The sequence below is a fragment of the Equus caballus genome, chromosome 5, assembly GCF_041296265.1.
Source record: "Equus caballus isolate H_3958 breed thoroughbred chromosome 5, TB-T2T, whole genome shotgun sequence".
NCBI lineage: Eukaryota > Metazoa > Chordata > Mammalia > Perissodactyla > Equidae > Equus > Equus caballus.
In genome coordinates, this window is record NC_091688.1 from 80,109,130 (window position 1) to 80,136,489 (window position 27,360).

Consider the following 27,360-nt stretch of genomic DNA (forward strand, 5'->3'; position numbering starts at 1 on the left):
AATCTGTCTTACATAGAACCTGTTAGGATGGCCTCATACTAAGGAATCATGTCTGTAAATCATTTGAAGACAAGAGGAGCCAAAATATTTTGACTAGCCTAGGGCAAGGGGTTTGGAATGCATCATGATCTATGATCTTAATTCCACGGGGTCCTAGCAATGCTTTATTTTGGCAGAAGACAACATAAGTGTCCTTCTCCACTTAATTTCTCTGAGAAACATTCCACCTAGGCAAGGCAACCGAGCCTGGCTGATGAGTTACAAGTAAATGGGTATTTTCAGTGTGAAGGTTTGGAATCCTCTGCACTGTCTGCATCCTCGGTAGCAGTTCTGAGAAGCATCAAGCTGCTGCTGCTGTGATAGTGGTTATGGGAGAAGGGAGGGGATTGTCTATCTATTGCTCACCAAGCTATCTGTTTCCAATTTTGGCAGTGAAACATAGCGAGAGAGGGAAAGAAAAGAGAAGCCACAAGGCACTGGGCACCTGTTGCCTACCAGGCTAGGTATGAATGCTTTTACTTAAGTTAGCTTATTTCATCCTCATAACCTCCCTGAGGAGGAGGTATTGTCATCCCCACTTTATAGATACTCAAAATGTGGCCCTGAGTTCCCTGAGGTCTCAGAGCTCGTACGTTAGAGGGCAAGTGTTAACTTTCAGGACTGCCTGGTTCCAAATTTAAACTCTACACTCAACTTGACTGCCGAGTTTCCAGCTTTGGGCCTCACCCTGGCATGCTTGAGTCATGCTCTGGGTTAGAAAAGAAGAGAAAGGTTATCTTTTTGGGGGAAGGATGGTTTTATCAACCCTCAACTTAGGCTAGAGTAAGCTCCTAAACCAATTTTCCCCAGATGAGTCAGAGATTGCCACTGGCAAGACCACACTGAAATCTTCTTGCAGCCTTTTCTCTCAGCATTTTCTCTTTTAGGCAAATTGGTGCTAATTCTGGGGCAGGTGGGAACAAGAAATCGTGACAGCCTCCATAGACATCCTTGGCCCAGCTGCCCAGGGCACACTCCTCTGTGTTTACAGAATGCTGCCCCAACTCCCCTGAATTAACTGTCTAGTTCTAAGTAGCCAGCAGTGACTCTTCTAGCGAGAATCCTTTATGGTACATCCCTCTGTCCACTGGAAAATCTTCTAGGAGGCTCAAAACATGCTGAAACCACGCTGGGAACATGAGGCTGGGAGCCCTGCATTATTAAGTGTCTATTTGTCATTAGGAAGGGGACCTTCCTAGCATGGTTGGCCAGGGACTTAACACTGGGGGCCCTGGAGTATGGTGCCCACCCCTGGTGGTGGACGCTCAAAGGAACCGGACAAGACGTGCTGACCTTCACAGTCTCACTTAGCCACCAGTGCAGTGGGCAGCCTAGGACTGCGTCCCACCTGTCCACAATTTTGAACAGCCTGTGGCCTGAAGCCTGGGCTGCAGGCAGAGTGCAGCTCTCGCCAGAGAACCCCTCAAGCCGACACACTCTCCCTCCCGTTTCCTAAGGCTTTGCAGCAGTTGATTTTCCATGGAAACAAGCAGAAAACTGTTTTAATCATCTGGCATTTTTAGTTTCCTAATTTGTATGGGAACCTGGAGATACAGACATATGGTACATTCATTATCCCAGAAAGCTACAGCTGAAAGAAAAATAGTTAAAGCCAGTCTTAAAACTGGAAAGCTTCAGCATGTGCCTTCAAATTACTTTCCTTAATCTCAGAAACTGTCAACAGTGCTGCCAAAAGAGTTGTTTCTGTTTCAGCTCAGGACTTCTAGCAGGATTTACATGTGAGCCTTGCTGTGTGCTTCCCCCACAGCACAGGACAGCTGGCCAGCTCTCGTGGTTGGACAGGAAGCCTCTCATCTCCAGAACCAGGCTGAGAGTGGGACCCGCAGGCTCTGGCTGAGTTCTAACCCGGACTCCTGCACTTACTAGTTAGTCCTGTGACCTTGGGCTAAAACTGAGCTTCTCTGTGCCTCATTTTCCTCATCTGAAACTTTCAGTCATTTAACAAATACTTATTGAACATCTATTTTGTAGCAGGTACTGTTCCAAGAACTGGGAAGATAGCAGTGAATAAAATAGGATCCTCACCTTTGTGGAGTCTAGATTCTATTTGGGAGAAATGAATAATAAAACTAATAAAACAAAGTAGAAGGCATGATGTGTTAGCTGGTGATAAGGATTATGGAGAAAGATAAAGCAGGGGAGGGGGTATTTGAGCAGGGCCATTACAACTTTAAAATAGGCTGGTCAAGGAGTGCTCACTGAAGAGGCAGCAGTGGGAGAGGCCTGAAGGAGGTGTGCAAGTGAGCCTGAGGGTATTGGCGGAAGAGCATGTGGGGCGTAGACCCTGATGATGGAGACTACCTGCTGTTTTTGAGGAACAGCAAGAAGTCCAATATGGCCAGCGTCCATGAGTGTGGGTCTTTAGGGGTGACCAAAGTGGCTGGGGTCACTTTCTTACTGGAGGGTCTTGAGCAGAGAGGATATGACTGAAGTTGTGTTTGGGTTGCTCCGGCAACTGTGCTGAGAGTAGACTGAACAGGGACAAAGTTAGAATGCCATTGCAGTGATCGAAGGGAGGCCCCGGGGGGGGGGGGGGGGGGTTTGGACCAGGGGAATTGGCATTTGGTGGTGAGGAGTGGTTGAATTCCAGCTAAGAGATTATTTTGAAGGTAGAGCTGACAGGATCTGCTGACAGACTGGATGTGGGCTGTGAGAGAGAGAAGTGAAGGATTTCTCCAAGGCTTTTAGGCTGGTTACCAGGAAGAATGGAGTGTCCATTTTCTGAGATGGGCACTAGTATAAGAGGAACTGGTGGGGTGGGATGGCAAATCTGGAATTCAGTTTTGAACATGTTCAGTTTGAGATGCCAATCAGAAATCCAAATGGGTAAAACAAAAACATCTTATTTGTCAAACAACAAAACTTATCAAATGAAATAAATCTGAGAGAACTCTTCAGGAAAAATAAGACTAATCTCTGCTGATCCTATGTGGCGAGAAGCCAAGGTGATTGAGAAGTAAGTAACTCAGTTTCTATGCTTTCTTAGCATGGGCATTATTATCTCCTTGCAGTTAATTATCTAATGAGATTTCAAAGGCTCACAAATTTAAAGGTAAAGGAAGGTCTTGTCACTGGGGCATACAATATAGAAAGCACACATCCATTGGTCCATTTAGCTGGACCTTTTGGGAAAGTTACACGGTACTACCGTCTGAATGCTTGTGTCCCCCCAAATTCATATGTTGATAGTATTAGGAGGTGTGTCTTTGGGGTGATTAGATCATGAGGGTGGAGTCCTCATAAACGGGAGTAGTGCTCTTATAAAAGAGACCACAGAGAGTTCCTTGTGCTTTCCACCATGTGAGGACACAGCAAGAAGTTGGCAGTCTCTAATCCAGAAAAGGGCTTTCACCAGAACCCAGCCCTGTAGGTGCCACGAGCTTGGACTTCCCAGCCTCCAGAACTGTGAGGAATAAATGTTTGTTGTTTATAAGCCACCCAGTCTACAGTATTCTGTTATGGCAGCCAGAAAGGACTAAGACACATAGGCTGGAGTTGGAAAGGGTGTATTTATGACTAAGGGTTTAGAGAAGACCATGGGGAAGAGAATGCTTCTGCTCATATCAATCTGAAGTTTTCTGGGCTCTGAATGGAGGAGGCTATGAATGCTGGAGTCGAGTTGTGTAGTGCGAATAATAACACCAAGCTTGCAAGGATGCCCAGGGCCTGGCTCATAGTAGGACTCAATGAATCTTAGTTGATTTTCTTTTTCTTAAGGACAAGAACTCTGCATTATTAGTCTTGGTACTCTTAATAGGCACATAATAAATGTACTTAATTCTAGACTTGAATTTAGTCACTTTATATATTTACGTTTCTAAGATACTGGAAACTTACCGATCAGGTCAAGGTAAAGTTTAGACTTTAATCTAGAGCAGCATTCCCAAGTAGAAATATGTGAGCCACCAATTTTATGTGGCTCACATAATTACTCATATGTGGTTCACATATTATTATATGTGATATAATTTTAAGTTTTCTGGTATCCACAGGTTTTATTTTTATTAAAAATTTTTTTTTTTAAAGATTGGCACCTGAGCTAACATCTGTTGCGAATCTTCTTCTTTTTTTTGTTCCTTATTATCCCCAAAGCCCCCCAGTACGCAGTTGCATATTCTAATTGTAGGTCCTTCTAGTTGTGGCATGTGGGACATTGCCTCAGCATGGCCTGATGAGGGGTGCCATCTCAGCACCCAGGATCCGAACCGGTGAAACCCTGGGCTGCGCAAGCGGAGCGCGCAAACTTAACCGCTCGGCCACTGGGCCGGCCCCTAGTAGCCATATTTTAAAAAGTAAAAAAAACAAAAAGCAATGAAATTGATTTTAATTAAATTATTTAACCCAATATAGCCAAAGTATTATCCTTTCAACATGTAAACAATAAAAAACATTCATATATTTTATTCTATTTTTTAATAAATTCTCTGAAATCCAGTGTGTATTTTACACCTAAGAGAACATCTCAGTTCAAATGAGCTCCATCTCCAAAGCTTAATAGCCACACGTGGCTGGTGGCTATCAGATTGGACAGTGCAGTTCTGGCAGCAATAGGGAGGGATTTGTCTCTCTTGCTTTATATTTTTGTGAGCCTGACATTCGACTGCAGAAACATGGTCTGTTTTCAGTCAGCCCGGCTCACACATTACTCGCTCCTTTGCTTTATGTAGCAGGCAGTCATGTGGATGCTATTCCCGTACATGCTGGAACCCGAGGCTCTCAAACTGTCTTTGTGCACTAACCACCTGGAAAGGCAACTTGCCCTGTGGGTCTCCTGCTCCAACTGTTCTCACCTCCCACAGGTAGAAGCACAATCCAATAAAAAGCATGAAGGATCAAAGCTCCAACAACAAAACTTCTGCTTATGTGGGTGGTCATCCTAATGGCTACATTTAAAAATGTCACCTTTCTCATATTTTATGTTAGAAACCTCTGTGATGAAAAAGCATAAAAATAGCAGGAAGTGGGATACAAATAACTTGGAATTGGTGGCAGGTGGTCCTGTAGGAAATGACGAACATAGGAAATAAAAACAAAGGGAAAACTCTCCTGAAAAACACAGAGCTCTTAGTCACAGAATAAATAGGACTTTAGCTACCATTTCAGTTTATTAAAATGACCTCACATACTTTTGCTGACTCAATCATGTTTCAAAAATTCCTCCCTGACTCCAGAATGTTAATGTTGGCACTTAACGGGGAGGGCTACTGCAAGCAATACTGCTCTAAGCACTTTAAATGTATTCATTTATTTAATCCTTACCACCGTCCTATGCCCCTTATAATAAACTGGTTTGAATCTCAGCTCTGTCACTTGCTAGTTAGGAAACTCTCTGAGACTCAAAATTCTAATATGAATAATAATGACTCACCTCATAAGATTGTTGTGAAAATTAACTTGTGGCAATGTGTGAAACATACACCAGAACGGTGCTTGACACATAGTAAGCTCTCCATAAACATTACTACTAACACTGGTGACAAATGGTTACGTTACATATCTTGAGGAAAGAGTTTACAAATACAGTCATGCGCCATATAACAATGTTTCAGTTGATGATGGGCGTGTACACAGGGGTGGTCCCATAAGATTAGTACCATATAGCTTAGGTGTGTAGTAGGCTATACCATTTAGGTTTGTGTAAAGACACTCTATGATGTTCCCACAACGATGAAATTGCCTAAGGAGGTATTTCACAGAACTATCCTCATTGTTGAGCATTGCACGACTATTCCATGGCAAGACTAGAATCTCTTCTTCTGGCCATTAACAGGCTATTAATAGACAGTGGTTTTCAACTTCAAGAGCCACAATTTCCCTTCTTCATATATTAGAAAGTTTTGGAGGCTATACTAACCTTCAAGGCATTGAAGAACTCTTTCTAGATATCTAAATTCAGAACTTATTTCAATATCACTAACATTTTTAAAGTAATTTTTGAATAGGTAATACATGCACATGATGCAAAATTAAAAGAAAATACAAAAAGATACACAGAGAAAAGAGTGTACAGCGTTACCAGTGATTTGTGCATCCACCAGAGAGATTCTGCGAATATCCAAGCCTACACACACATACACTTGCAAATACTCAATTAGCAAATATATTTAATAGACATCAATAGTTTAGGAGTATTGATTAATGTTTCCCCAGGGACACTTTCTTACAGGCTCACAATAGCTATTGACTGTTAGTGATTGTCTCACCAAAGACTCCACGGAGGTGTCAATAGTCAGATACAAGAAGCAAGAAGTGGGTAAGAAGAGGGCTCAAGGAAAGGAAGGTGAGGCTATGTACCTACTGGGTGTCAGAAATGACTCTAAGAATTTTAAACGTATTGTCTTATATAATTTTCCCAACCACTCTGGGAGATAGTTATTATTTTCTCCCATTTTGCAATGAGAAAACTGAGGTATAGAAAGGTAAAGTGACTTGTCCAAGGTAACACAGCTAGAAAGTTGAAGAGGCAGGATTCGAACTTAAGTCTGGCTGATATCAAAGTCCCAAGCCCAACGGCTTCCACCAGAGGAGAAGGACAAAGGGGATCAGGTACCCAGGAAGGTGGAAAGTGGCTGAATTGCCAGTAGTTTTAAATACTCCAGGAAGGAGTGGGAGGTGAAATCTGAAAAACTAACAATGACAACATCAAAAACAAACCCAATAGGCAAAGACCATAGTCAACAACCCTCCTCTGTCTCAGCAGCTCTTCAGACGTGTGGACTCTTGACCAGGACACATTACATGTTCACAGAGGTCAGCTCTAAGACAAGCACAAAGTGATGGCGATGCTTTGTTGGGGAAGGCAGACGGTCTAACCCCAGTGCTATCTTAGTCCATCCAGAGAATCCTCACTCTGTGGCTAAGTGAAAATCAGTTATAATCACTTGAGCATATAACTAAAATTTTTGTAAATGAAAATTCTTGAATAAAAAAATTAGACACGTTCTTCAGTTCTGGTGGTATAATTGTCTTAGTCAGCTCGGGCTGCTATAACAAAGCACCACAGACTGGATGGTTTAAACAACGGAGATTTATTTCTCACAGTTCTGGAGGCTGGAAGTCCAAGAACAAGGTGTCGGCTGATTCGATTCTTGGTAAGGGCCTTCTTCCTGGCTTGTAGACAGACGGCTGACTTCTTGCCATCACAAGACAGAGAGAGAGGGAGAGCTGTAGACTCTTTCTCTTCTTATAAGGATACAGATCCCCTCATGGGTGCTCCATCCTCATGACCTCACCTAAGGACTCACTTCCTAATACCATCATGTTGGGGATTAGGTTTTCAACATATGCATTTCGAGGGGGACACAAACATTCAGCCCTTCACACTAACAATAACAAAATAACGCATGCATACAGAGCTTACCAGTTGGCAAAGTAAGTTCACACGAATCACCTCATTTGCACCTCATTGTTGTTATCGGTGCATTAGCTATTTTTATTTTCCCTATTTTACAGATGAGGAAGCTGAGATGAGAAGGAGTCAGCGATTTCCCCAAGGTCACACAGCTAGCAAGTGGCAGCGGTGGAGGGCAAATTCAGATCTTCTAATCCCAAATCCTGTGTTCTTTCAGCTGCATCAGGAATCAGGCCATTCTGCTCCTGGTATTAACAACAGCAACAGCAAAGCAGGAACAATCGATGTCTATTTAGTGCTCCACTATGTGCCAGTCTTTTTGAAAACATTATCTCCCAGAGTAGGTACTATTATTCTCACTATTTTACAGCCCTGAGAAAGCCTACAATTTCCAGGGCTAAGTCACTTTCCAAGATCACACAGCTAGTACGTGACAGAACAAATATTTGAACCAGGTCTGGCTGAACCTAGAGATTATGTTCTTATTAAACCCTCCGCTCTGGTGGGCTTTGTAAGATGAAAATATTCTGGTAGACATTTATTGAGATTTTAGTCAAAAATGGATTTCTTGTCCTCTAAAAGCCCTAGTGTCCTACAATGTACTCTATTGAAAGTCCTATTTTTTAGGCCCCACAGATGGAGGACAGATGTTTCTTTATGCTCTGAAAGGTCCACTCTATGTAGCTGACCATAATAAGATTGTATCTTGTTCTGAATGTTTCAGAAAAATGGCATCGGCCAGAGCACTCCAAATGAAAGCAAAATCAAAGGACTTACTGCATAGATTTGATGAAAACAACAGGATGTTATTCAGTGGTTTGGGTGGGAACTTTTCAGAGTTCATTCTGAACCACACAAACATTTTCCGATGCGTTCTACCCTAAAATTGAGCCTGAAGTCAGAGAATTGCACGTATGTCTGACTGAGACTTATGCAATGGGGTGGGGTGCTACAGGTTTGGGTAATACAATGCTCAACTTTATGATACAGAATTACAGGTTGAATAAAGGCCCTAAGGCCATGGAAGCTGCTGTGACTTAAGAATGACTCTCCAGATAAACAGATATTTTCTGTGAGTTCAACAGTTATACTTAAAATATGCCTGAGCATATTTTAAATGCCCATTTGGGAAGAATGATTAGATCTCTAAGATAGGATTTCACAGCTTTTGTTGAGTTTTGGAGTCATGACTGCAACCTGTGAAAAAGTTTTTAGGGTGTTTTGGTTGAGCTGATTGCCAGGTTAGGAAGTCCATTTGTATCCTACAGAGAATCATCGCATCTCAGAACCTAAAACTGGCTATCTAAATGTTCCTCATTTTATTGAAGAGGAAACCAAAGTGGGCCCAGAGAGGGTTAGTGAGATTCTGGAGTCAAACTTAACACAGCTGGGAGAGCATTTCTTGAAGACCTAAAGGACCCTAGTTCAAGGTGATGTTTGCAGATTTGGTTGAGTTGTTGCCTAGTATCCAAGAGCACAAACTCTGAAATCAGATCCGGATTCTAAACCAGAGTTCTTTGCTTACTAGCTTTGTGAGTTTTGTTAAAACATTCAACTTCCTCTAGCCTCAGTTTTCTCTTCTGTAGAATGGGCATAAGAGTTTCATCTTTTAACCTTATCATACGCACCATTACACCCTCGAATAATGTACCCAAAGTTCTACTTCCTCATGCCATTTCCTTGCCCACAAAACTTCAATGACTTCTCATTGTTTTAACAGGCTGTCCACAAAAGTACCCGCTAGTAGTTTCTGGCACATACACTTGCCCTGTGGTATTCTGGCTGACCCACTGGCTTCAGGACACAGTTTGCCAATGCCTGGCTTTCTGTCTTTGATTTATTCTGTACCTATAATATGAGAGGCACTATACCAGTTGAAGGGGATAAGAAGATGAACAAGATTTGGATTCTGTCATCAATTTAGTGAGGAGGAAATCTATAAATAACCTCACTACATTGTTATAAGGGTTAGGAATACAAGCACCTAACTCCGACTTGGGGGAAGGAAGGTGGTCAGAGAAGGTGCTAGAAACAAATGATACTTCATCTTAGTCTTGAAGAATGAATTGAGGTTTGATATTAGAGAGATGATGGATAGATATCTTTCTATTTATATGGAAGGAAGGGACTTCTGTTGAGAGAAAAGCATGGGCAAAGGCGTGGAGGTTTGGAAAGTCTGGCACAGAGGATGGCCATGCAGTTCCATATGGTGGGCTTGCAGGAATGTACGTGGGAAGTTCAGCACTGCCCGGAGGATTTGGATTCTGGCCAAAAGTAAACCACTGGGGTCATGTCACATTGCTGCTTTGTGAAATCCCACAGGGCACAAAAGGGCAAGAACATTAAGCTTTCCAGTGAGTCGCATGTAAATGACTGCATTTGCCGAGGTCTCTTTCTTAGGGTACTAAGGCTAGGGGCATCTTTCATACCAGGTGACAGAGAGAAAAGTCAACATGGTTAGCTTTTTGCCACTGACATCATACCAGTGATGTAGCATTGTATTTCATGTTTTCAAGCTTCTTCTATCTACAGTTACAAGAAACAAGACCTCTTTCTGTAAGTCACACTTGCCTGGCTGCAGGAGAACAGACAAGAGAGTCACTGTGGTATATGGTCTCAAAGAAGACTGACTGCCCTGTTCTCAGCAGTGCCCTGGTGGTGATGGATAAAGGCTGGTTAATAATGGGAAACCCAACATGTCATCCTTTGCACTGTGACTTGGCTACTTGATTCTTCCACGGAGGTGTGGGTGCTGCCCAGGGCCTGGCCTGTGTTTTCAACCACCTCTTGGCTGTCCCTCTTCTACATGTTAGGAGAGAGGAAATAAAGAGCCCATGTACTCCTGATGGGCCAGATTCTCCTTTTTCTGGTCCACTGTGCTTTTCTCATTTGGAGGGGAACATCCCCTTCACATGGTCAGCCAGTTGCATGGTCAGATATTTATGGAGAATCTCAAAGCCGGGAGCCAAGACTTCAGGCAGACATGGATGCTGTCCACACCACGTTTACAGTCTAGTTAGGAGCACAGACATTAAACAAGTAATAGTTACCAAAGCAATGGACACCTCAAAGTAGAGTGCCAGTTGCCATGAGAACGCACAATAGGAGAACCTAAATGTGGACCTGGTCAGGGAGGTGCTACCCTGAGGAAGTGACCATTCACCTAGGAACTGGATGATCAGGAGTTAACTGGGCAAAGGGAGCAAGGAAGAGGCTTCTAGGCAGAGAGAAATACATGTGCAAAGACTAAGGTGGGAAAGGGTAAGTTTTAAGATTTTCTACCATCTTTAGAGGAAAACTCATTACAGTTAACAGGTAGCCAGCACCCAACAGCATCAGACAGGATGCTAAGCATTTTACAGAATCTCATGGAATGCTCCTGACTGTGTGAGGTTTGTCTCCATGAGGGCAGAGGCCTGGTTTGTTCCCACAGATCCCAATGTATCCTCAAAACCTAAGGCAGCACCTGAGTAGGAGCAGGCACTCAATATTTATAGAATAGGCTTTACATTTTATAGAAAAGGAAACTGAGGCTCAGAGAGAAGTTACTCAAGTGTTACTGGTAGAGCTAGGACTCCAACCCACAGTGGAGCGGAGGCCTTCCCGGCAGCCAGCTGGCAGTTTGGCTCTGTCTAGGACACCCATCTTGCTTTCTCTTCTAGACACAGCAGAGCCCAAGTCTAGGCCTGCAGCAGTCCTGAGCGGGGCACCAGAGTAGAGAAGAGGTATAAAGCACATACCTCCAGGACAGCCCTCCATGGGTCAGGGGAGCCTGAGGGGCACACAGTCTGCCCTTGGAGCTGGCACCCAGTTGAGACTGCACCCTAAATGCAGGGAGGAGTTGACATCTCTCAGTGCACCCAAGCCTGGAGGTGTGTCTCTCCAACTGGGAGCCTGTTAGCTGACTGGACTCTTAGGCCTCGATCCCCATGGAACAGAAACCTGAGAACTGACAACTTGGAGGGACAACTCCACTGGCCCTGGGTCAGACTCTGGGCTGGACATCAGCGGTGAAGGATCAGCCTCAGATTTCAAGCTTTGGTGTTAAAGCCCGAGAGGGCTGAGGATCTCACAGGTCACCTTTTTACCTGAGCAACCTCAGGACATTTCTCCTTACTGGAAACTGCAACCTGAGCATGAAGGAGGCCTTCCTGGGAGCGTTCCTATCTGCCCTGCCCTAGATAGCCGCTCTTCACTGTACACCTGGCTCTCCTGATGTGGAGGCACGGCAGAACGGCCCTTTAAAATAATGCCATCCTCCTTCGCTTGCGATTACGCTTCAGGTTCTTTAGTGAATAAAAGTCTTGTTCATATGACATAAAAGTGAGTCATTTCAAAGCCTGAAAAATAAATGTATGACACGCTCAAGCTCTTAAGAAAATTACTTATTAACCCTGACCAACACTTCTCCCTCACTGAGCATTTTATGTGCATCAGAATATCGGAGTTGGAAGGCACCCAAGGGAACATCTAGGCCTACTCTCTCCTTAGGCCCAGTTAGGCTGGGACCCTGAGCACAGTGACACATGCAGATCACACTGGAAATGGCAGCAGCATGAAGGCCGATGCCGAATCCCAGAAGTCACACGGCCTCCGGCATCCTCAACACCACCAAATTCGCTGAGCCACAGCTTACCCGGAGAAGCGTGTTAACTTGGGCAGCCCATCTAGTCATGGAGTCAGCCAGATCCTCTGCTGACTGAGGCAGCACCCAACCCTTTTGGCTCATTTCCAGCCTTGAAAAAAGTTCTCTGTGGGCACTGAACTGGGTTTTCTGAACTGGAGGAATTAGACTACCAGCAAGAAAAAGGGAGGGGCCAGCCCAGTGGTGTAGTGGTTGAGTTCACGTGCCCTGCTTTGGTGGCCTGGGGTTTGCAGGTTTGGATCCCAGGCACTGACCCATGCACTGCGTATCAAGCCATGATGCGGCGGCATCCCACATATAAGGTAGAGGAAGATGGGCACGGATGTTGGCTCAGGGCTAATCTTCCTTAAAAGAAAAAGAAAGAAAAAGGGAGAAAGGACAATTTCTTTCATCTTTTAGAAGAATATAAAAAGCCACCAATATGATTGTGCGAAGTCACCTGGTAAGTCATCTTCCCTTCCTTAGCAGAGCTCCGTGGAGGGAGTGGGAGGACATCTGAAAGCTGCAGTCCCACTGTGGGAATGGACCTCAGAGATAGCTGATCTAGGTGACACACAGTGGGCCTGACGTGCCACTTGCCTTAAGGGGCAGGCATCTTGAAGAATCCAAGGGGAAATGCCAGGTGAACCAGTGCTTCAGGAGTGGGTTCTTAGAGCTTGGGTTAAGGCATTCTCCAAGTTTATTGTGTTCAGCCAAAAGGCAAAGCCAGGGAGGGACACCCCATCAGCCTGGGGTAAGGAACATAGCTTCTTATCTGGAGCACAGCATGAATTCAATAAGGACAGCATAACCCGTTCCTCCTCCTCACTCTCCAAACATCTAAATCAGCAGAACAAATTTAGCACAAATTTAGCCTGAACGGTGATTGGTAGTCATTTTGCAAGTCTAAAATATCTGCCAACATTTCCTTATAATAAATCAGGACTCTCAGGGAGTTAAACTGCAACTGCAATTCTGTAGTAAAACCCAAACCGGCTGCAAGCCTCGTCTGCACCTTGAAACAAAACCCAAAATGGTAACAACTCTTTTTTATCGGAAGAGGTCTTTATCCAACATCTCCCATAGGGTCCGGAATTCAGGATGGCATTCCATTCTTCTAATGAGAGCAAATGGGCTCATAGTTTAGGTCAGGACATTAAAAACTGTGCATTTTCAAAAACAACCATAAAGTTTAAAAATATGTTAGTCCTTTGGATAAAATTATATTTATACTAAAGGGTGTTTAAAACTGTGTGTTTGTGTATATGTGTGTCTGCATGTCTATCAACCCCTTTCCAGAATATTCAGAGTCTGCACATTATAAAGGACAGAATAATGGATTAGATGTTGAAATCCTAGGCTGGGCTCACAACCCCATCACTTACTTGCCATGTGATCTTGGCAGTGTGCACTATACAAAAAGCAGAGATTTGGTGCTACAGAGTCTCCCATTCAAAACCACACACTAGCTATATAATCTAATGCATAACCTAGTATGTCATTTAACCTGTCTGGACCTATTTCTTTTTCTCTAAAATGGAGATAATGCCGACCTTAACATGTTTTAAGCATTTGTGACGTTTATAAAGTCTATGGCAGATGCTTTAGTAAATCTCAGTGATGGTAACTATTGAAGATGGCTCTTTCTGAGCCTAGTTTTTTTTATCAGTGAAATGGGGACAGGAGCCTGAAGCGCTTTGGGCCCAGTACTGCACTGCACACAGGAAGGGGTTGTTATTAAGCTGCAGGATGTAACCCAAATGAATGCAGCTTGTTAGAGAATGCACAGGACCTGGAGTCAGGGAGGAGGCCTGGGTGCTAGTCTTAGCCCTTCCACTAGGCTTAGGTTAAATAGAATATGTGCTTCTAGCGCCAGCCCAGAAAAGTGAAAAGAACACTCAATGGGAGAATGCACAAACTGAGGTGCCTTCTCCCTCAGAGGGTTTGTGATCTTGAACAAGCCACTTAGACTTTCCTCTTCAGAGAAGTCTCTATGGTTCTGTCCAGTTGGAAAGTTCTGCAATTCCAGAATTACATTAGGGGATGAGAGGGAAAATACAATGGATAGGAAGTGACTCATTGGCTCAGAAGACAAACTCGGATATGGGGCAGGAGGAAGAACCGGCCTTAAAGCGGACAGGAAGAGACCAGCGAGTTCTAAAAGCTACAGCGTGATCTGTGAGTCTTCAAACACTAGGGTGGGTGAGAGAGAGGAGGAAGTGCTCACATTAAGTGCTGTTTTCCTAAACCTCTGTAGAAACAGGCTTTGCAAATCTGTAGGGTGAATATGATTTCTCTTCTGAACAGCCATGAGACCCTGGGAAAGTTATAATTTTAAGTTTGTTTTCTCACCTGTAAAATGGGAATAACACATCAGATAAGATTGTTGGATGGACTGAGACAGCACAGAAAGAAGCTAGCAGAGCACCTGGCATGTAGCAGATGCTACATAACATTACTGCTGTACTCCACTATGTTATTTCCCCTGTGGTGACGGACTCCAAGCTGAAGGAGCACAGGTGAAATGAAATTAATTTGAAGCCATTAACGAGGTTTGTGATGTATTGTTCTGGCTAGGAATTACAAGTCCAGCGAATTTTCCTCAGGCCTCTTAATCAATGAAAGGCAGACAGAATCAATTCTCCTTCACTTTCCTACTTCCTCAGGCTTTCTCTTTTCACAGAGCAATTCCCTGAGACTGGCTCAGTCTATTAGGAAAAGGGTGACAGAACTGCTCTTTTCTCCCCATAATGATCTGAGTAGTTTCTCTAGGAAGTACTACAGAGGCAATACGACAAGCATGTGAATCCAAATCCAGTTCAGGAAAGACTAGAAGGAAATCCCTTCACACAGGTGGCATCTGGTTCCCCCTATGTTTAAACATTTGCCTGGGGTACTAATTTACAAGAAACACCAAATGTCCCTGGAATAAGTGGGAATAGGGGACCAGTTAACTCAGCTTTCCACATGCAATTCCTTAGGTTACCAGCCTAACAAATGCAAATTGGTCCTACTCCCATTCAGCACACTTAATAAGTCTCTTATTTGGAATTTGAAATTGTGATAGGAAACCACCTTCTAGGAAGGGAGAATCTTGATAACTGAAAGATATTTATCTGGGCAAGTGCAAACTAAAACATCGCCCTTGGTATGCTGGGGATTTAATACTCTCCAAGATGGGATTTAGTGCTGGGTGAGCATACGTAAGCTTGGAGTATGCGGTTAGGACACTCAACAGCACGGCCAGAGAGAGATTGGAGGGGGTGGGAGTGAGATCTGGGAAGGGAGAGGGTGTGGGCCAAGAGAGTAGGGCACTTGGAAGGGGTTAAAAAAAAAAAAAAAAAAAAAGGGAGATCCAGCAGCTGACAGGCTGGGGAAAAGAGGTTGTCTACTGGGGATGTTTGACAGAAACACTGTGAGCTGTGAGAACTCTCATTCGCCCCACAGCTCCCACTACCCCCGTCTGTCAATCATCTGTAAGCTCTACCTCACTCTTGTGAGAGTTTTGTTTTTGGAGAAGGAAATAATTAGACAGCTGATGTAAAGGTTCCTATTTTTACTAATAGAAAACCAGTTCTCCCATCTCTACCAAATGCATATTGAATAGTCAAAGCATGTTTTTTTAAAGGGGTGCCGAATTCTTACCTGCCCGGGGCACCCACATGTTTGGGCTGGTCCTGGTGCCAGGCACTGCACAGGGCTTTCCAAATGCATCTCATTTGAGATAGAGTCACTGAGATTGAGTGAGGGTGACAATTCTCAAGATCTTACCTTGGGGCCTACAAGGAGAAACTGAATAAAAGGGGAGGAAATAGAGGCTGAGCAAGCTTGTATTTGATTTATTCTCTTCTCAGCAGCAGAGGGAGGCAGAGAGTAAAAAATAATGTGCGCTAAGCCCCAAAGGAACACACATTAGGCATGCGTAAAACGGCACACAAAATTTAAGGTATTTATTGCAAGAAATAATTTGAAAAGCTTCTCAGTAACACACAGGCAGTTTTATAGAATCATCGGCATTTAGGAGGCAGGACTTATGACTCTAGAGGATGATGAGGCAACACAGGCTGAAGAGAGACTTGTATTTTTAAAAAAGACTATGCATGTTAAAAACTCTTTTCTGATCCTTCTTTGGCATATTGATATACATTCTTCCATAAATACGGGGCTTGAGTTCAAGGCCTGCCTTTGCGCCTTTGGAAAAACTACTTTTCTCTAGATCCCAGTGATGAGAGGGATAGAGAATACAGGCTAGGAACCTGGATTTCAGAGAATCCAGAGAAGAGGGCAGAAACCCAAACCAAAGCCACAGCTCGGAAGGATGGAACGTGCCCTCAGCAGCCCCATGCCGCCTCTCTCCTGCAGTAGGGCCCTTCACTGCATGTTTGAAAAGCCATTTTGTGACATGCAAGTGAGTGCTGAGGAACATGAGGCGACACTTATTACCATGCTCATGGGGCATGTCATCACCCTGTAGGCCGCTGGCACAGGACACCAGCATCCCAAAGCACCTAGCAGACCCTGAAAGGCTGCTAAGGCCTGAAGTCAGGCTCTGGCTTCCTTTCCTCAATAAATTTCCCATTCCTAAGGCACGTAGAGGAGGGCGAAAGCCTTTCTTGAAGCACCACATTTCCAGGGAAAAACACGGCCATCTGGTTTCAGCAGAGCTTTCCTCCATAATCTGGTTCTGTATATATCAAATTCTGTCCTTCAGCAGAAGAAAGTTCTGGGTATCAGCTTTCTGATGTGTTCCTGAAACTCTGTGTGTGTGTGTTTGAGAGAGAGCAAGAGAAAGTCTTCTGTCCGAAAGAACAAACTATCATGTGCCTATTTTACCCAATAATTCCACTTTTTCTCTCTTTATTAAACCTCAAAATTTCCTGTCTTGCAGTTCTTTACATTTTATTTATCTGGTCCACTATTCAGCATTAGTGCTAAACTAACAGTAAATGGGGAAATGGGAGCCAAGAAGAAGAGAGGGAGAGAGATGGGTTGGTTTGTGAACATTGGTCCCGAGGATGAACACGACTAGAAAGATGGACACCCTAGGAAGGTAACAGATTTCACCCCCCAGTCTCCGCCCCAGTGCATTCTAGGATCAATTCAGTTCTTTTCAGGAGCTTGCTATTTTGTGACCATTGCAGCGTATTTTGAACACTCATAGTACTGTTATGAGGTTCATGGATAAATCTAAACTCTATCATTTGGGAAATAATATAAGAGTACCCTGCACAGGGAAGCGCGGGACAACGAAGGGAGGAATCATTGTTGGGAACTGATAGGTGTACACAGATAACAAACAGTACAGTCAACTTCTTCCAACATTTACCTGTTTTGATTTGCCATTTATTATAAAAGCTGAATCTTTATTTTATACCAAAGTTACTTTAAAAACAGTAAAGTTTATCAAAAACTACTGAATCTCAGGCAAAGGGATTTACCACCAAAATACAGATTTACATGGTAAACCTGAGAGCCAAAAACGTTCAACTCATGACAAAATCTTACATTTTCTAATAATTCTTTACCGGAAGCAAAAATTGATTATGTACATGTTTCAAAATATGTGACAAAGATTGAATAACAAATGCTAGCCTTCGCTGTAAGCTTCGCTGAAGCTAAAACAAAGGAAAATGTCTCGACTCAAGATTGGCCCATTATTTCACTGAGTGTGAAACATCTGAAGAGTTTTAAAAGTATTTAAACATAAATGTTTAGGTTTATACACAACACATATATACACAAACACATCCATTCTAATTCTCTGCCCCTTTGTATTTTTTAAATGCCACCACCTCTGTTAGAGATAATATATAACATGCTGGAGCCATTCACCACTGTTTTTCTCAACAGTTGTGTAGTATACAAATCAAATGTAAAACTTAAATATGAATTAACTTCAACTGGAAGCCATCTCAAATTCAGTGCTTTGGCTCATATATTCTATGTTAATGCTTTAGTGTTGATGAAACTGTTCATATAAAAAAAAAAAGTTGTAGAGAATGTAGTCCATTAACAAAGGTACTTAGTAGACAGTTCCCAGGGGATATATAAGTGATGGGCTAGAAACAGGAAGAAACCAATTAAAGAGGACTGCACTGTTTTTTACTGCTTCAGCCATTCATAGCCAACTGAAGATAAGAAATAATTATATCCAGGGCATTTTGCAACAGTTATTAGTTTATATCATTTCATGTATATAATGTCTTCATAATTCAAACCAGGATGCAAAATAACTCCTACCCTCTCCCACCAGCCTTCCTCTTGTTTCCAGAAAGAAATAAACATAGATTCTGATACAATATACAGTTACTGAAAACAAAGTGGACTTACAGTTATAGTCTCATGCTTTTGGTAGGGTTGAGGGATCACTGGATCAGCTCTGCATATTGCAGGGATGGGTAAGGTAGAACAACTCAATTAGGCATAATTATAAGGCCTGGCTTCTCTCCAAATAAATACCTGCTACAGAATCACTGGAAGTTCCCTGGCACAAATATATTCTGTTTCTATGCAAGTGCTGATCAAATTTAAGGAGGTGGGAGAGGGGAGAAGGAAAACAATACTTTATGTGGATAGGATGATGCTAAGAGAATGTAAATATGGAAAGAGTATTTTATTGCCAATACAAGGAAATAAAGCTATAAATCCACAGAATAATTGTTTGATTATTTTAATGGTTTCTGAACCCATCAATATTATGCAATATTTTAATTAAACATATAAAATTTGAATCATCAAACATTTGAAGAACAGAAACAAATATTTTCACTATCAAACAATAATGTTATGCCAATAACTCACGGCAGCAGACCAGAGCACACAAATTGAAGCTATGCCACAGCGCCAAGATCCTGAGGATCTCTATTTACCCTGTTTAACACAAATATTGTTAAGTGACAGTGAAATATGGTGACATCTGGGGGGAAAAAATCAAGATTGAGGATGAAGAATGAAAACACAGTATCTATGTGCCACATAGATATACTCTGACATAGGTTAGGAAAAGAATACCACACCTTACCAGGAATGCTCAAAACTGCTTAGGCTCTCAGACTAAGGGTGAGCATTCAGTTTTCTTTTAAATATTACAACTAAGAGTAGAACACTCCATGATTACAAGTAATGAATAAAAAAGAATTCATATTGTAGCATTAACCTACCTGTCGCAACTTTGGAAAAAAATACTAAATATATCCAAAACTAAGTTACATTTTGCATACAGAGGGGTTTGTGTGTCTCTATGTGTATGCAAGCTCATTTGTGTGTGTCTGTGTGTGTGTGTGCATGTAAATAAAATGAACCAATGCCATTGCTAGCATAAGCCATCAACTTTGTTCTGAATAACATCCACATTTATTTTCTAGAAAATGCACTAAACATTCTTGGACATGTGCCAACTAAAGTCTCACAATTAATTGGACAGACTTCATTTTCTTCATTTACAATCCTCTTAAATAAATATGAATACTTGTAAAATGAAAGTCTGCTCCAACAATGCAGTAAAGGTGGCATCAACACATTTTCGTACGTCAAGTGGTGTTCTCAGAATTCATTGCATCAGTGCCACGTTATTTCAAAAGCTACGTGAACACTGGTGTGTAACATCGACATACAAAAGAAATCTAAAAACTATGGCATCAAGAACAGAGTTTGCATCAGTAACTATACCCTAGTGTTTGGAAAGCAGCTTACAATATTCACTATTGATAGTAACTTGCTTCCAGAAATTTCGAGAGGTGATAAGGAAGATTTAGCCAATGACTTCTGCAGGTGAACAGAATCAGTGACTAGACATGGAGAAGTTCTAGTTTGTCAGGGGAATGGTAGCAAATCTGAAATTTGTTTTGAAAACTATTCTTTAGAGAAGAGGGTGGGATTTTTCATATAAATTATGGCTCATTATGTGGCCAAAAACATTTAGACACTTCTCCATGTATTATATTCATGTCCAAAATTTAAGATAATCCTATCCAACACTGGAATTAGTACATAGTATATTGTGAAACATTAAAATGACCATTAACTCATATTTTAAAAAAACGAAAATAACAAAAAACCCTAGACATAGTCAGAATCTGTTTTCTGAAGTCTTAGAAGAAAGTTTCATCAGTCATGCCTGGGTCCCTGAGAACTTGAATGTTCTGACTAAAGGCAAGTTTTGGTAAGAAAACATTTTTACACTGTTCCTTTTCATTCAGAATAAGCAATAATGTCTTAGGCAGCTTTTGGTGTTTTATATTTTTTATAGCTAATATTATTGAAATTTCATTTGACACGAACAATTTTCTTCTGTGAGCTTCAGTCCAGGGGTGTGTGGCAGGTGAGGGAAGCTACATTTTGCTATAATTGAAAGACTTCCTTTCATCTTTCTACAATGGGCAAAGCAAGAAAAACATACTGCACACGACAATTCTATGTTTACAGTACTTTACCCACAGATTTTCCAGTTTTGTCTAGGAGCAATTAATAGATTACTTCAGTTACATCCCAAATGAGATGGCATCATAATGCCTAGACCAATTAGAAAAACACATTAAAAATGCACATTTCCCAAAAATGAGTCAGTTGATTTTATTCATTTTACAATATGCATGATAATAAAAGGCCAAACACAAAGCTCTTTATAAAAAAGAGCAAAATATGTTCCAGAAAAGTTAGACAAAGGCATGAGATGAATTTCAGTTAAATGGATCTACTTCTTTGTGAGCTTTGAGAACCCATCCTAAACACTGAATAGAGGCTGTTTTATATTATAATCATATCTAGAGGCGTGCAGATGGAGAAGAAAAGTATTTTGCTTTAACTCCTACTTAATTTCTATGAAGTGTTTTAAAATCAGTTTTAAAGAACCAAATCTGTCCCTCTCTCCTCCATCACAGTTTTTGAAGTAATTAAGAATTGTACCCGTACAATAGCACAGCAACCAGGGAAGAGAGAGGTAGATGATGCGGCCATCCTCTTACAAGGAAACCCCCCAAATATTTTAGGGTGTGAAACACAAGCCTTTTGTTATCCAAAAGTAATTAGTTGCAGAGTACAAAAACATTTTGGAGCAGAATGCACTCAAATATGAAAATCATAAGCAGCCCAAACCAAGTATATTAATAGTAAATTCTTAAAGAAATGCATGTGTTCTCTGTACCTTACAAAATTATTCTCACAGATTTTGAATCCAAGATTATACAATAGAAAATATTTATATGTTTTACATTTAATATAAAAATTATTAGCAAATAAAAAAGGCTTTGATGATACACAGGAAGAAACTGTAGAGAATATGCTAGTTTTCAGGATGCCCTGAGGGTGACATGTCCTAAGTACTCTGCTCCTGTTCTGTGCAGAGGCCAAAGGCCGGCACTTTCTCAGGGTTCATCACTGTTGTTAAGAGAAAACCAGGTGAAGGAAGACTCAAGCAAGCTGGGACAGGAAGTAAAAATTAAGCCTAGAAGGAATACTGCCAAGCACAATGCACCCTGCCTAAAAACATTTAAGAACATAAAATCAAAGACAGTGCGGAATATACATCAAGGAGATTTATATGGATGAGTTTATGGTCTAGGCGATAAATATCAAAACAGGAAGTCAGTTAAAACAAGTGTGCAAATAAGTCACGGGGATGGGAGAGGGAGAAGAAAGAGGATCCAATCTTCAAGGTAAAATCTGCAAGGTAGAGATTCAATAATTTCACGTCCCCCATTTCACCCTCAAAGTGTACTTCTTACATCTCAATAAATTAACGATCAGTTATTCACAAACCTTTCGTTCCGCGTCAACACTTTTCCCTGTTTAACTTAGGGCTAGACACCGAGTTGCTTTAATAAGACATTTGCTTATAGTCAGTCATAATTATTACCCATTTTTCATCTTTATAACTTAGGAAATTTTAGTTCTCATTTAAAGCCCTGCGGCATACTTTTGAAAATTATTTTCTCTTTAGGTCAACATTTATCTAAGCACGTCTGCAAACGTTCTGTGACAGGGACAGGAAGAGTAGCGAGCAAATTTTCCTCAACAATCAGACAGCTCCGTTTTAGGGACTGACATCCTTCCAGTTCAGGAGGAAGTGTTTCCAGGTAATTACCAATGAGCTCCAGATGAGTAAGGTTCGACAGCTCACCCACGTGAGGGGACAAACTCATCAGGCTATTTTTCCCCAAAAGTAAACACTGCAGCTTTTTGCACTGAAACAGCCCATCTGGTAGCATCTCAATCTGGAAAGGGAAAAAAAGAAGCCAGTAAAACTGGTTTTTGTTGGCCTAGGATAAGACATTTACTTATTTATAACCCTACCTTTTCCCAAAAACATTTCTGGATGTTTACAGGGATACATATAACAATGATGATAAATTTTAGGAAGATGGAAAAGATAAAGGAAAAATGAGGACATCCTGACGTGGAGTCAGGATTGAGGCTACCATGAACTTCTAACCCTTACTATATACGGGTGGGGAAAAAATTTGGCTCTAAACATTCTAATGAGCAATTCTCAAAGAAAACCTAATCAGTTACATACTCATTGTCCCAAAGATGAAAAACAAACCAGTAACTCAAGAGAATCATAATTATTCTTGAGTGCTAGATCAGAAATAAATTGCTCTCAAGAGTCCTCATAAAGAGTTTACTGTGTCATGTAATGAGCAACATCCTTAAAAACATCCTGAGAACAGACACAAGGCTATTTCTTAGAATTTTACAATGTAGACTGAAAACTTTATTCTGCTAAAAAAAAAAAAAGTTGACAGAGACAAGAAGATATGATAATATATACATGTACATTTCATTCCCCTCTACCAACACACTCATAAGAATTTACCCTTCTTGCTCTCTGGCAGTTTCAATTAAATCATATAACACAGAGAAATAATTTTAAATATGATAAATAGCCTGCAGTAAGGTCAACTTCTAGAGCTGCTCAACTCAACTGCTCCCCTATCTGGTGGGTGGGTTGCATGTGAATTTCTCAGGGAGCCACAGTGCATATATGAAACAGGTTTATTGGTGAAAGACATCCAGACAAGAGTTGAACATGCACAACACCCTCAACCCTTACCATGCCACTGAGAGGTGAGTTTGGGCCAGGCAGAGCTCAACTGCACACACCCTACGCTATAATACTCCACATATGTATACAGCCCAGGACAGGGCATCTAGGCAACTATACAACAATGTAGGTTCCTTGGTTTAGGACGTGGCTTTGTTAGAAACAGGGATGAAAGGGGTACCCTGGAGCTCAGCCTGCTCCTCTGATGGGCAGCACCACTGAGCCCGCTCTCTACTGAAACTTCCAGGGCCATCCAGAACTACCTCCTCAAAAGGATAAACATTCTCTATACAAGCTAAAACATGGCCAATTGCATTCAAAAATGCTCATTATGTTGGAAACTCTGCTCTCCTCCATCACCCACCCATTCAGTCAGTACTGGGTCCTTGAAAATAAACCCAATTATCACTGTTAGTAAGACCAGCATTCAATATAGCTCATCACTACATCAACTACTAGGTATAAGCAAAGGGAAAATATCTACCCTTTTATTTCATTCCCTTCTCAAGAATGCAGACACAAAACAGTACATACGTAGATTTCAATATAGAGATGTGGCAGAGAGATGAGAGACTGAAGAAATGTAACCCCTTTCTAAAGCAACCCCTTCTAGTCAGAGACATCTGCAGCTCAGAAGTAGTACAAGTAGCGGAAATAATCAGTCTCGTACAATGCACTCAGGGTCAAGAGTGCCTTATGGAGCCTAAGCGATGACTTAGGCAAACTGGCTGAAAAGAGAGAAGGCTTGGCTTATCTGTAGTCACTGAACATGTGCTGAGAGCCTTCTTTTATGCCAGGCTCTGAGCCAGGTGTTGGGGATAAAGTGCTGAGCAAGACAGATGGGTCTTTAAGAACCACAGTCTAATGCAGGGTTTCTCAACCTTGGTACTGTTGACATTCTGGGTGGGATAATTCCTTTTGTGGGGGTGTCCTGTGCATGGTAGGATATAGCAGCATCCCTGGCCTCTACCCGCTAGATGCCAGTGCCACACCCCTCCCCAGCTGTGACAACTAGCAATGTCTCCAGACACATGTCTCCTGCGGGGCAAAACTGCCCCCATTTGAGAAGTACTGGTTTAATAGGAGAGAGAAATATTAGACAAATACACAAAGAATTAGTCTGTAAGGGGTGCTGCAAAGAAGGGTGCCCTAACCGGAGCTGCATTAGGTAATCCCATCTCTCCCCTCTTTAGTCAGCTTCCAGATCCCCAGCAAGTACCTTGCTTAATAGGACAGATTTCCTATTGGGTGAACACTCTGAAGCCAGTGCCCTCACTCTCCTGTCTGGCTATCAGCACTACCACGTTCTCACCAATCTTCTTTCAAATCTCTAAATTTGTGATTTTAGCAACTTCTCAGCCCCTAGTGCAGGATGGGGATTTCACAAGGCAATAGGAATGAGCCTCTGGGGCCAGAGGCTACATGGCTCCTCAACTGTGTTGCACTCCTGAAAATAAGTCAAGGGCTGGGTTAGTGGTACTGCTTGCTGAGTGCCAAGTGTCCAGCTCAGGGGCCTTCTCTCAGCGTCAGCACCCAGCTAAGGCACAGGACCTTAACTACCGACTCAAATTCAATTATGCTAAAGGCAGCTGGGGAGCTGTGTTGGAGACTCAAGGCTTTACCTCAACTCAGCCATTTTATCCTGAAAAATCTACTTACACCCTTAAAACTAATTTGCCCTGAAGCTTACAAGAACACCAAACACATTTTAGTTAGACCAATCAATTTTACAAAAATGTTCAGATAGCATTTATACATACTAAGTTCAAGCATACTCTTTCTTAGACAATATAATATATGAGCCAGAAAGGAAAAAAGTTACCCTAATGGACCACTGATTTCTTCTCAAAATCAAAAGAAATGATTACAGTCTATCAAGGACATGATAAGCTTCATAAACAGAAAGGTTTTATAGAATAAACTATAATAATTACATATAATAAACTACAAAATAAACTGAAAAAAAAAAAAAAAGAAAAACTAATGGCTACATTATCATTCTATATCCTGAAATTCCCTGGCAACCAAAAATCTTCAACAAGACGTATGGGCCCCAGAATATCTGAGGAAGGATGGTTCTCTTCTTATATCTAAGGCTGACACCGATAATTAAACACTCCACTGTTTTCCAGAGGCTGGATCTTGCTTCAGATTCCTTCTCAATGTCAGCTTTCCTTTATTTCTGGCCACTGACACATGCTACCCTAGGACATGCTAACCAAATCCATAAAATCCAATCATGTCAACAAACAAAGCTGAATATTTCCATTTCTAAGTAGTGATGTCAAAAACAACAAGCACTGCCACGTAAATGATCTTCAGAAGGAACTTCTACATTATTCACCTTCTGGCTAGAGGTCTTTGTGTTAATAAAAGAAATGCATCAAATGCAGAACTGTAGAAGTCTGAAGACCTTGGAGTGGCTTTTAAGATTTGAGTGAAGCTATTAAAATCTCCCCCTTTCTCTGTGCTTCTCCACCACATTCAATACCATCAGAATCCAATTACACTTTGGCTCTGGGATAGAGATGGATGCTGCCTCTCCCTCTCCCATCTTCCACACCCATCCACACACACCACTGCTTCCCATGTAACATCATTTGGATTGATGTATCTGAGATGTAGTAGAAACAGCACTAGTGTAGGGGTTGGAACACTTGGGTTCCATCCCAGATCCACCACTAGGAAGCTTCAGACCTCACGCCAATCACTCTGAGCCTCAGTTTCAGTATCAGTAAAATGAGTGCAGTGGAATACAGCAGAGGTTGGCAATGTTTTCCTCTAAAGGAGCAGGATAGTAAATATTTTAGACTTTGTGGACCAAGAGGCAAAACTGAAAATATTATGTAGGTACTTATATAACGGGAGAGGGGCTGGCCCGGTGGTGCAGTGGTTAAGTTTGTGCGCTCTGCTTCAGCAGCTGGGGTTTGTTGGTTAGGATCCCAGCACTGCTTATCAAGCCATGCTGTGGCAGGCGTCCCACATATAAAGTAGAGGAAGATGGGCACAGATGTTAGCTCAGGGCCAGTCCTCCTCAGCAAAAAGAGGAGGATTGGCAGTGGATGTTAGCTCATGGCTGTCTTCCTCAAAAAGAAAAAAAAAATGAGAAAAAATTTCATGAAATTCAAAATATAATAATAACAATTGAGCAAAATTTTTTGTAGTACAGGCCCGCTAATGAGCACAATGGAATTTATTCATGGACACTGAAATTTGAATTTCATATAATTTTCATGTGTGACGAAATAATATTATTCTTTTGATTTTTTTCCCCTCAACCATTTAAAAATTAAAAACCATTCTTAGCTAAGACTGTGGGTGAATTTGGCTCCCAGGCTGCAGTTTGCCGACCTCCAGACTAGATGGCCCACAGTGTTCCTTTCAGATATAAGAGTCTTTGTCTCTTGTTTTTAATCTATATTCCTACTTCTAAATCATAAGCGATTAAACCTTCTCATGGGGTTTTGTTTCTTGATTGTCCTCTCCCAACCCCTCTATATGCTATAATCAGAGTCTCCTTTGAAGGTACCAGATCAGGCAAACTAGCACTTTCAAGCTCAAGTCTCACCCCAGCTACTATTCAATGAATCAAACATGAACTTGACAGACAGACTTGAAGGCACTCTCCATTCTGACCCATCTTGCTAAATGCTCTCATCTCACTACCTCTGGGCATGCCTGCTGCAATCCTCGGTGCATGACCTCTCTCCTGTTCCACTTCCCCGATCTAGTGATCTCAGGAACACTCCTTTCAATAGTTACTATGAAACAGAGTGTCTTGCCCAAATACATCTGGCAAACATTGCACAGCATATCTCCCTCTTGGAGAAGCACAGGGTACACTCATACATTAACGGCTCTGAGGAATCGTGCTGCAAAAATATGATAGAAAGAAATGTTTAATATTTTCCGTGATAACACCTCTTACTCTTCTAGAGAAGAAACTCTGGAGTGCCCTCTCAGTGAATGTCTGCCATCTGGGACCTGCCCAACATCTTTGATGTCTAGAGAATGCCCTGTATCATCTTGGTGAGACTCTTGGTGGGAAGCAGAGCCCACTTCCCACTGGTGGCATTGACAACATCAGATTCTTATGTTCCCGGCTCCCTTACAGCTCCAGTGTGGGTCTGCATAAGCTCTGCCAATCAGGTGCTCAGACTTGGACTTTGAACTGGGGCTACAGTCACAAAGAAGCAGAAACTAGGAAGAACCTGTTTTGTGGGAGGGCGAGGGCTGCAGTAGCAGCAGCATCAAGTTTTCAGGGGTAGCATTGGTGCCCAGGGC

General features: G+C 42.0%; 1 protein-coding gene across 8 annotated transcripts in view; it reads right to left on the reverse strand.

Moving 5' to 3' along the window:
• Positions 1 to 18,689: 18,689 nt before the first annotated feature.
• Positions 18,690 to 27,360, reverse strand: part of LRRC8B (leucine rich repeat containing 8 VRAC subunit B) — a 66,303-nt gene continuing 57,632 nt past the window's right edge. For all 8 annotated transcript variants that reach the window (XM_023641697.2, XM_070267338.1, XM_070267339.1 and 5 more), the window contains one exon: positions 18,690 to 22,246. In XM_023641697.2, the coding sequence (XP_023497465.2) occupies positions 21,974 to 22,246 (273 nt within the window). In that variant the 3' untranslated portion in view covers positions 18,690 to 21,973. The remainder of the gene's footprint in view (positions 22,247 to 27,360) is intronic.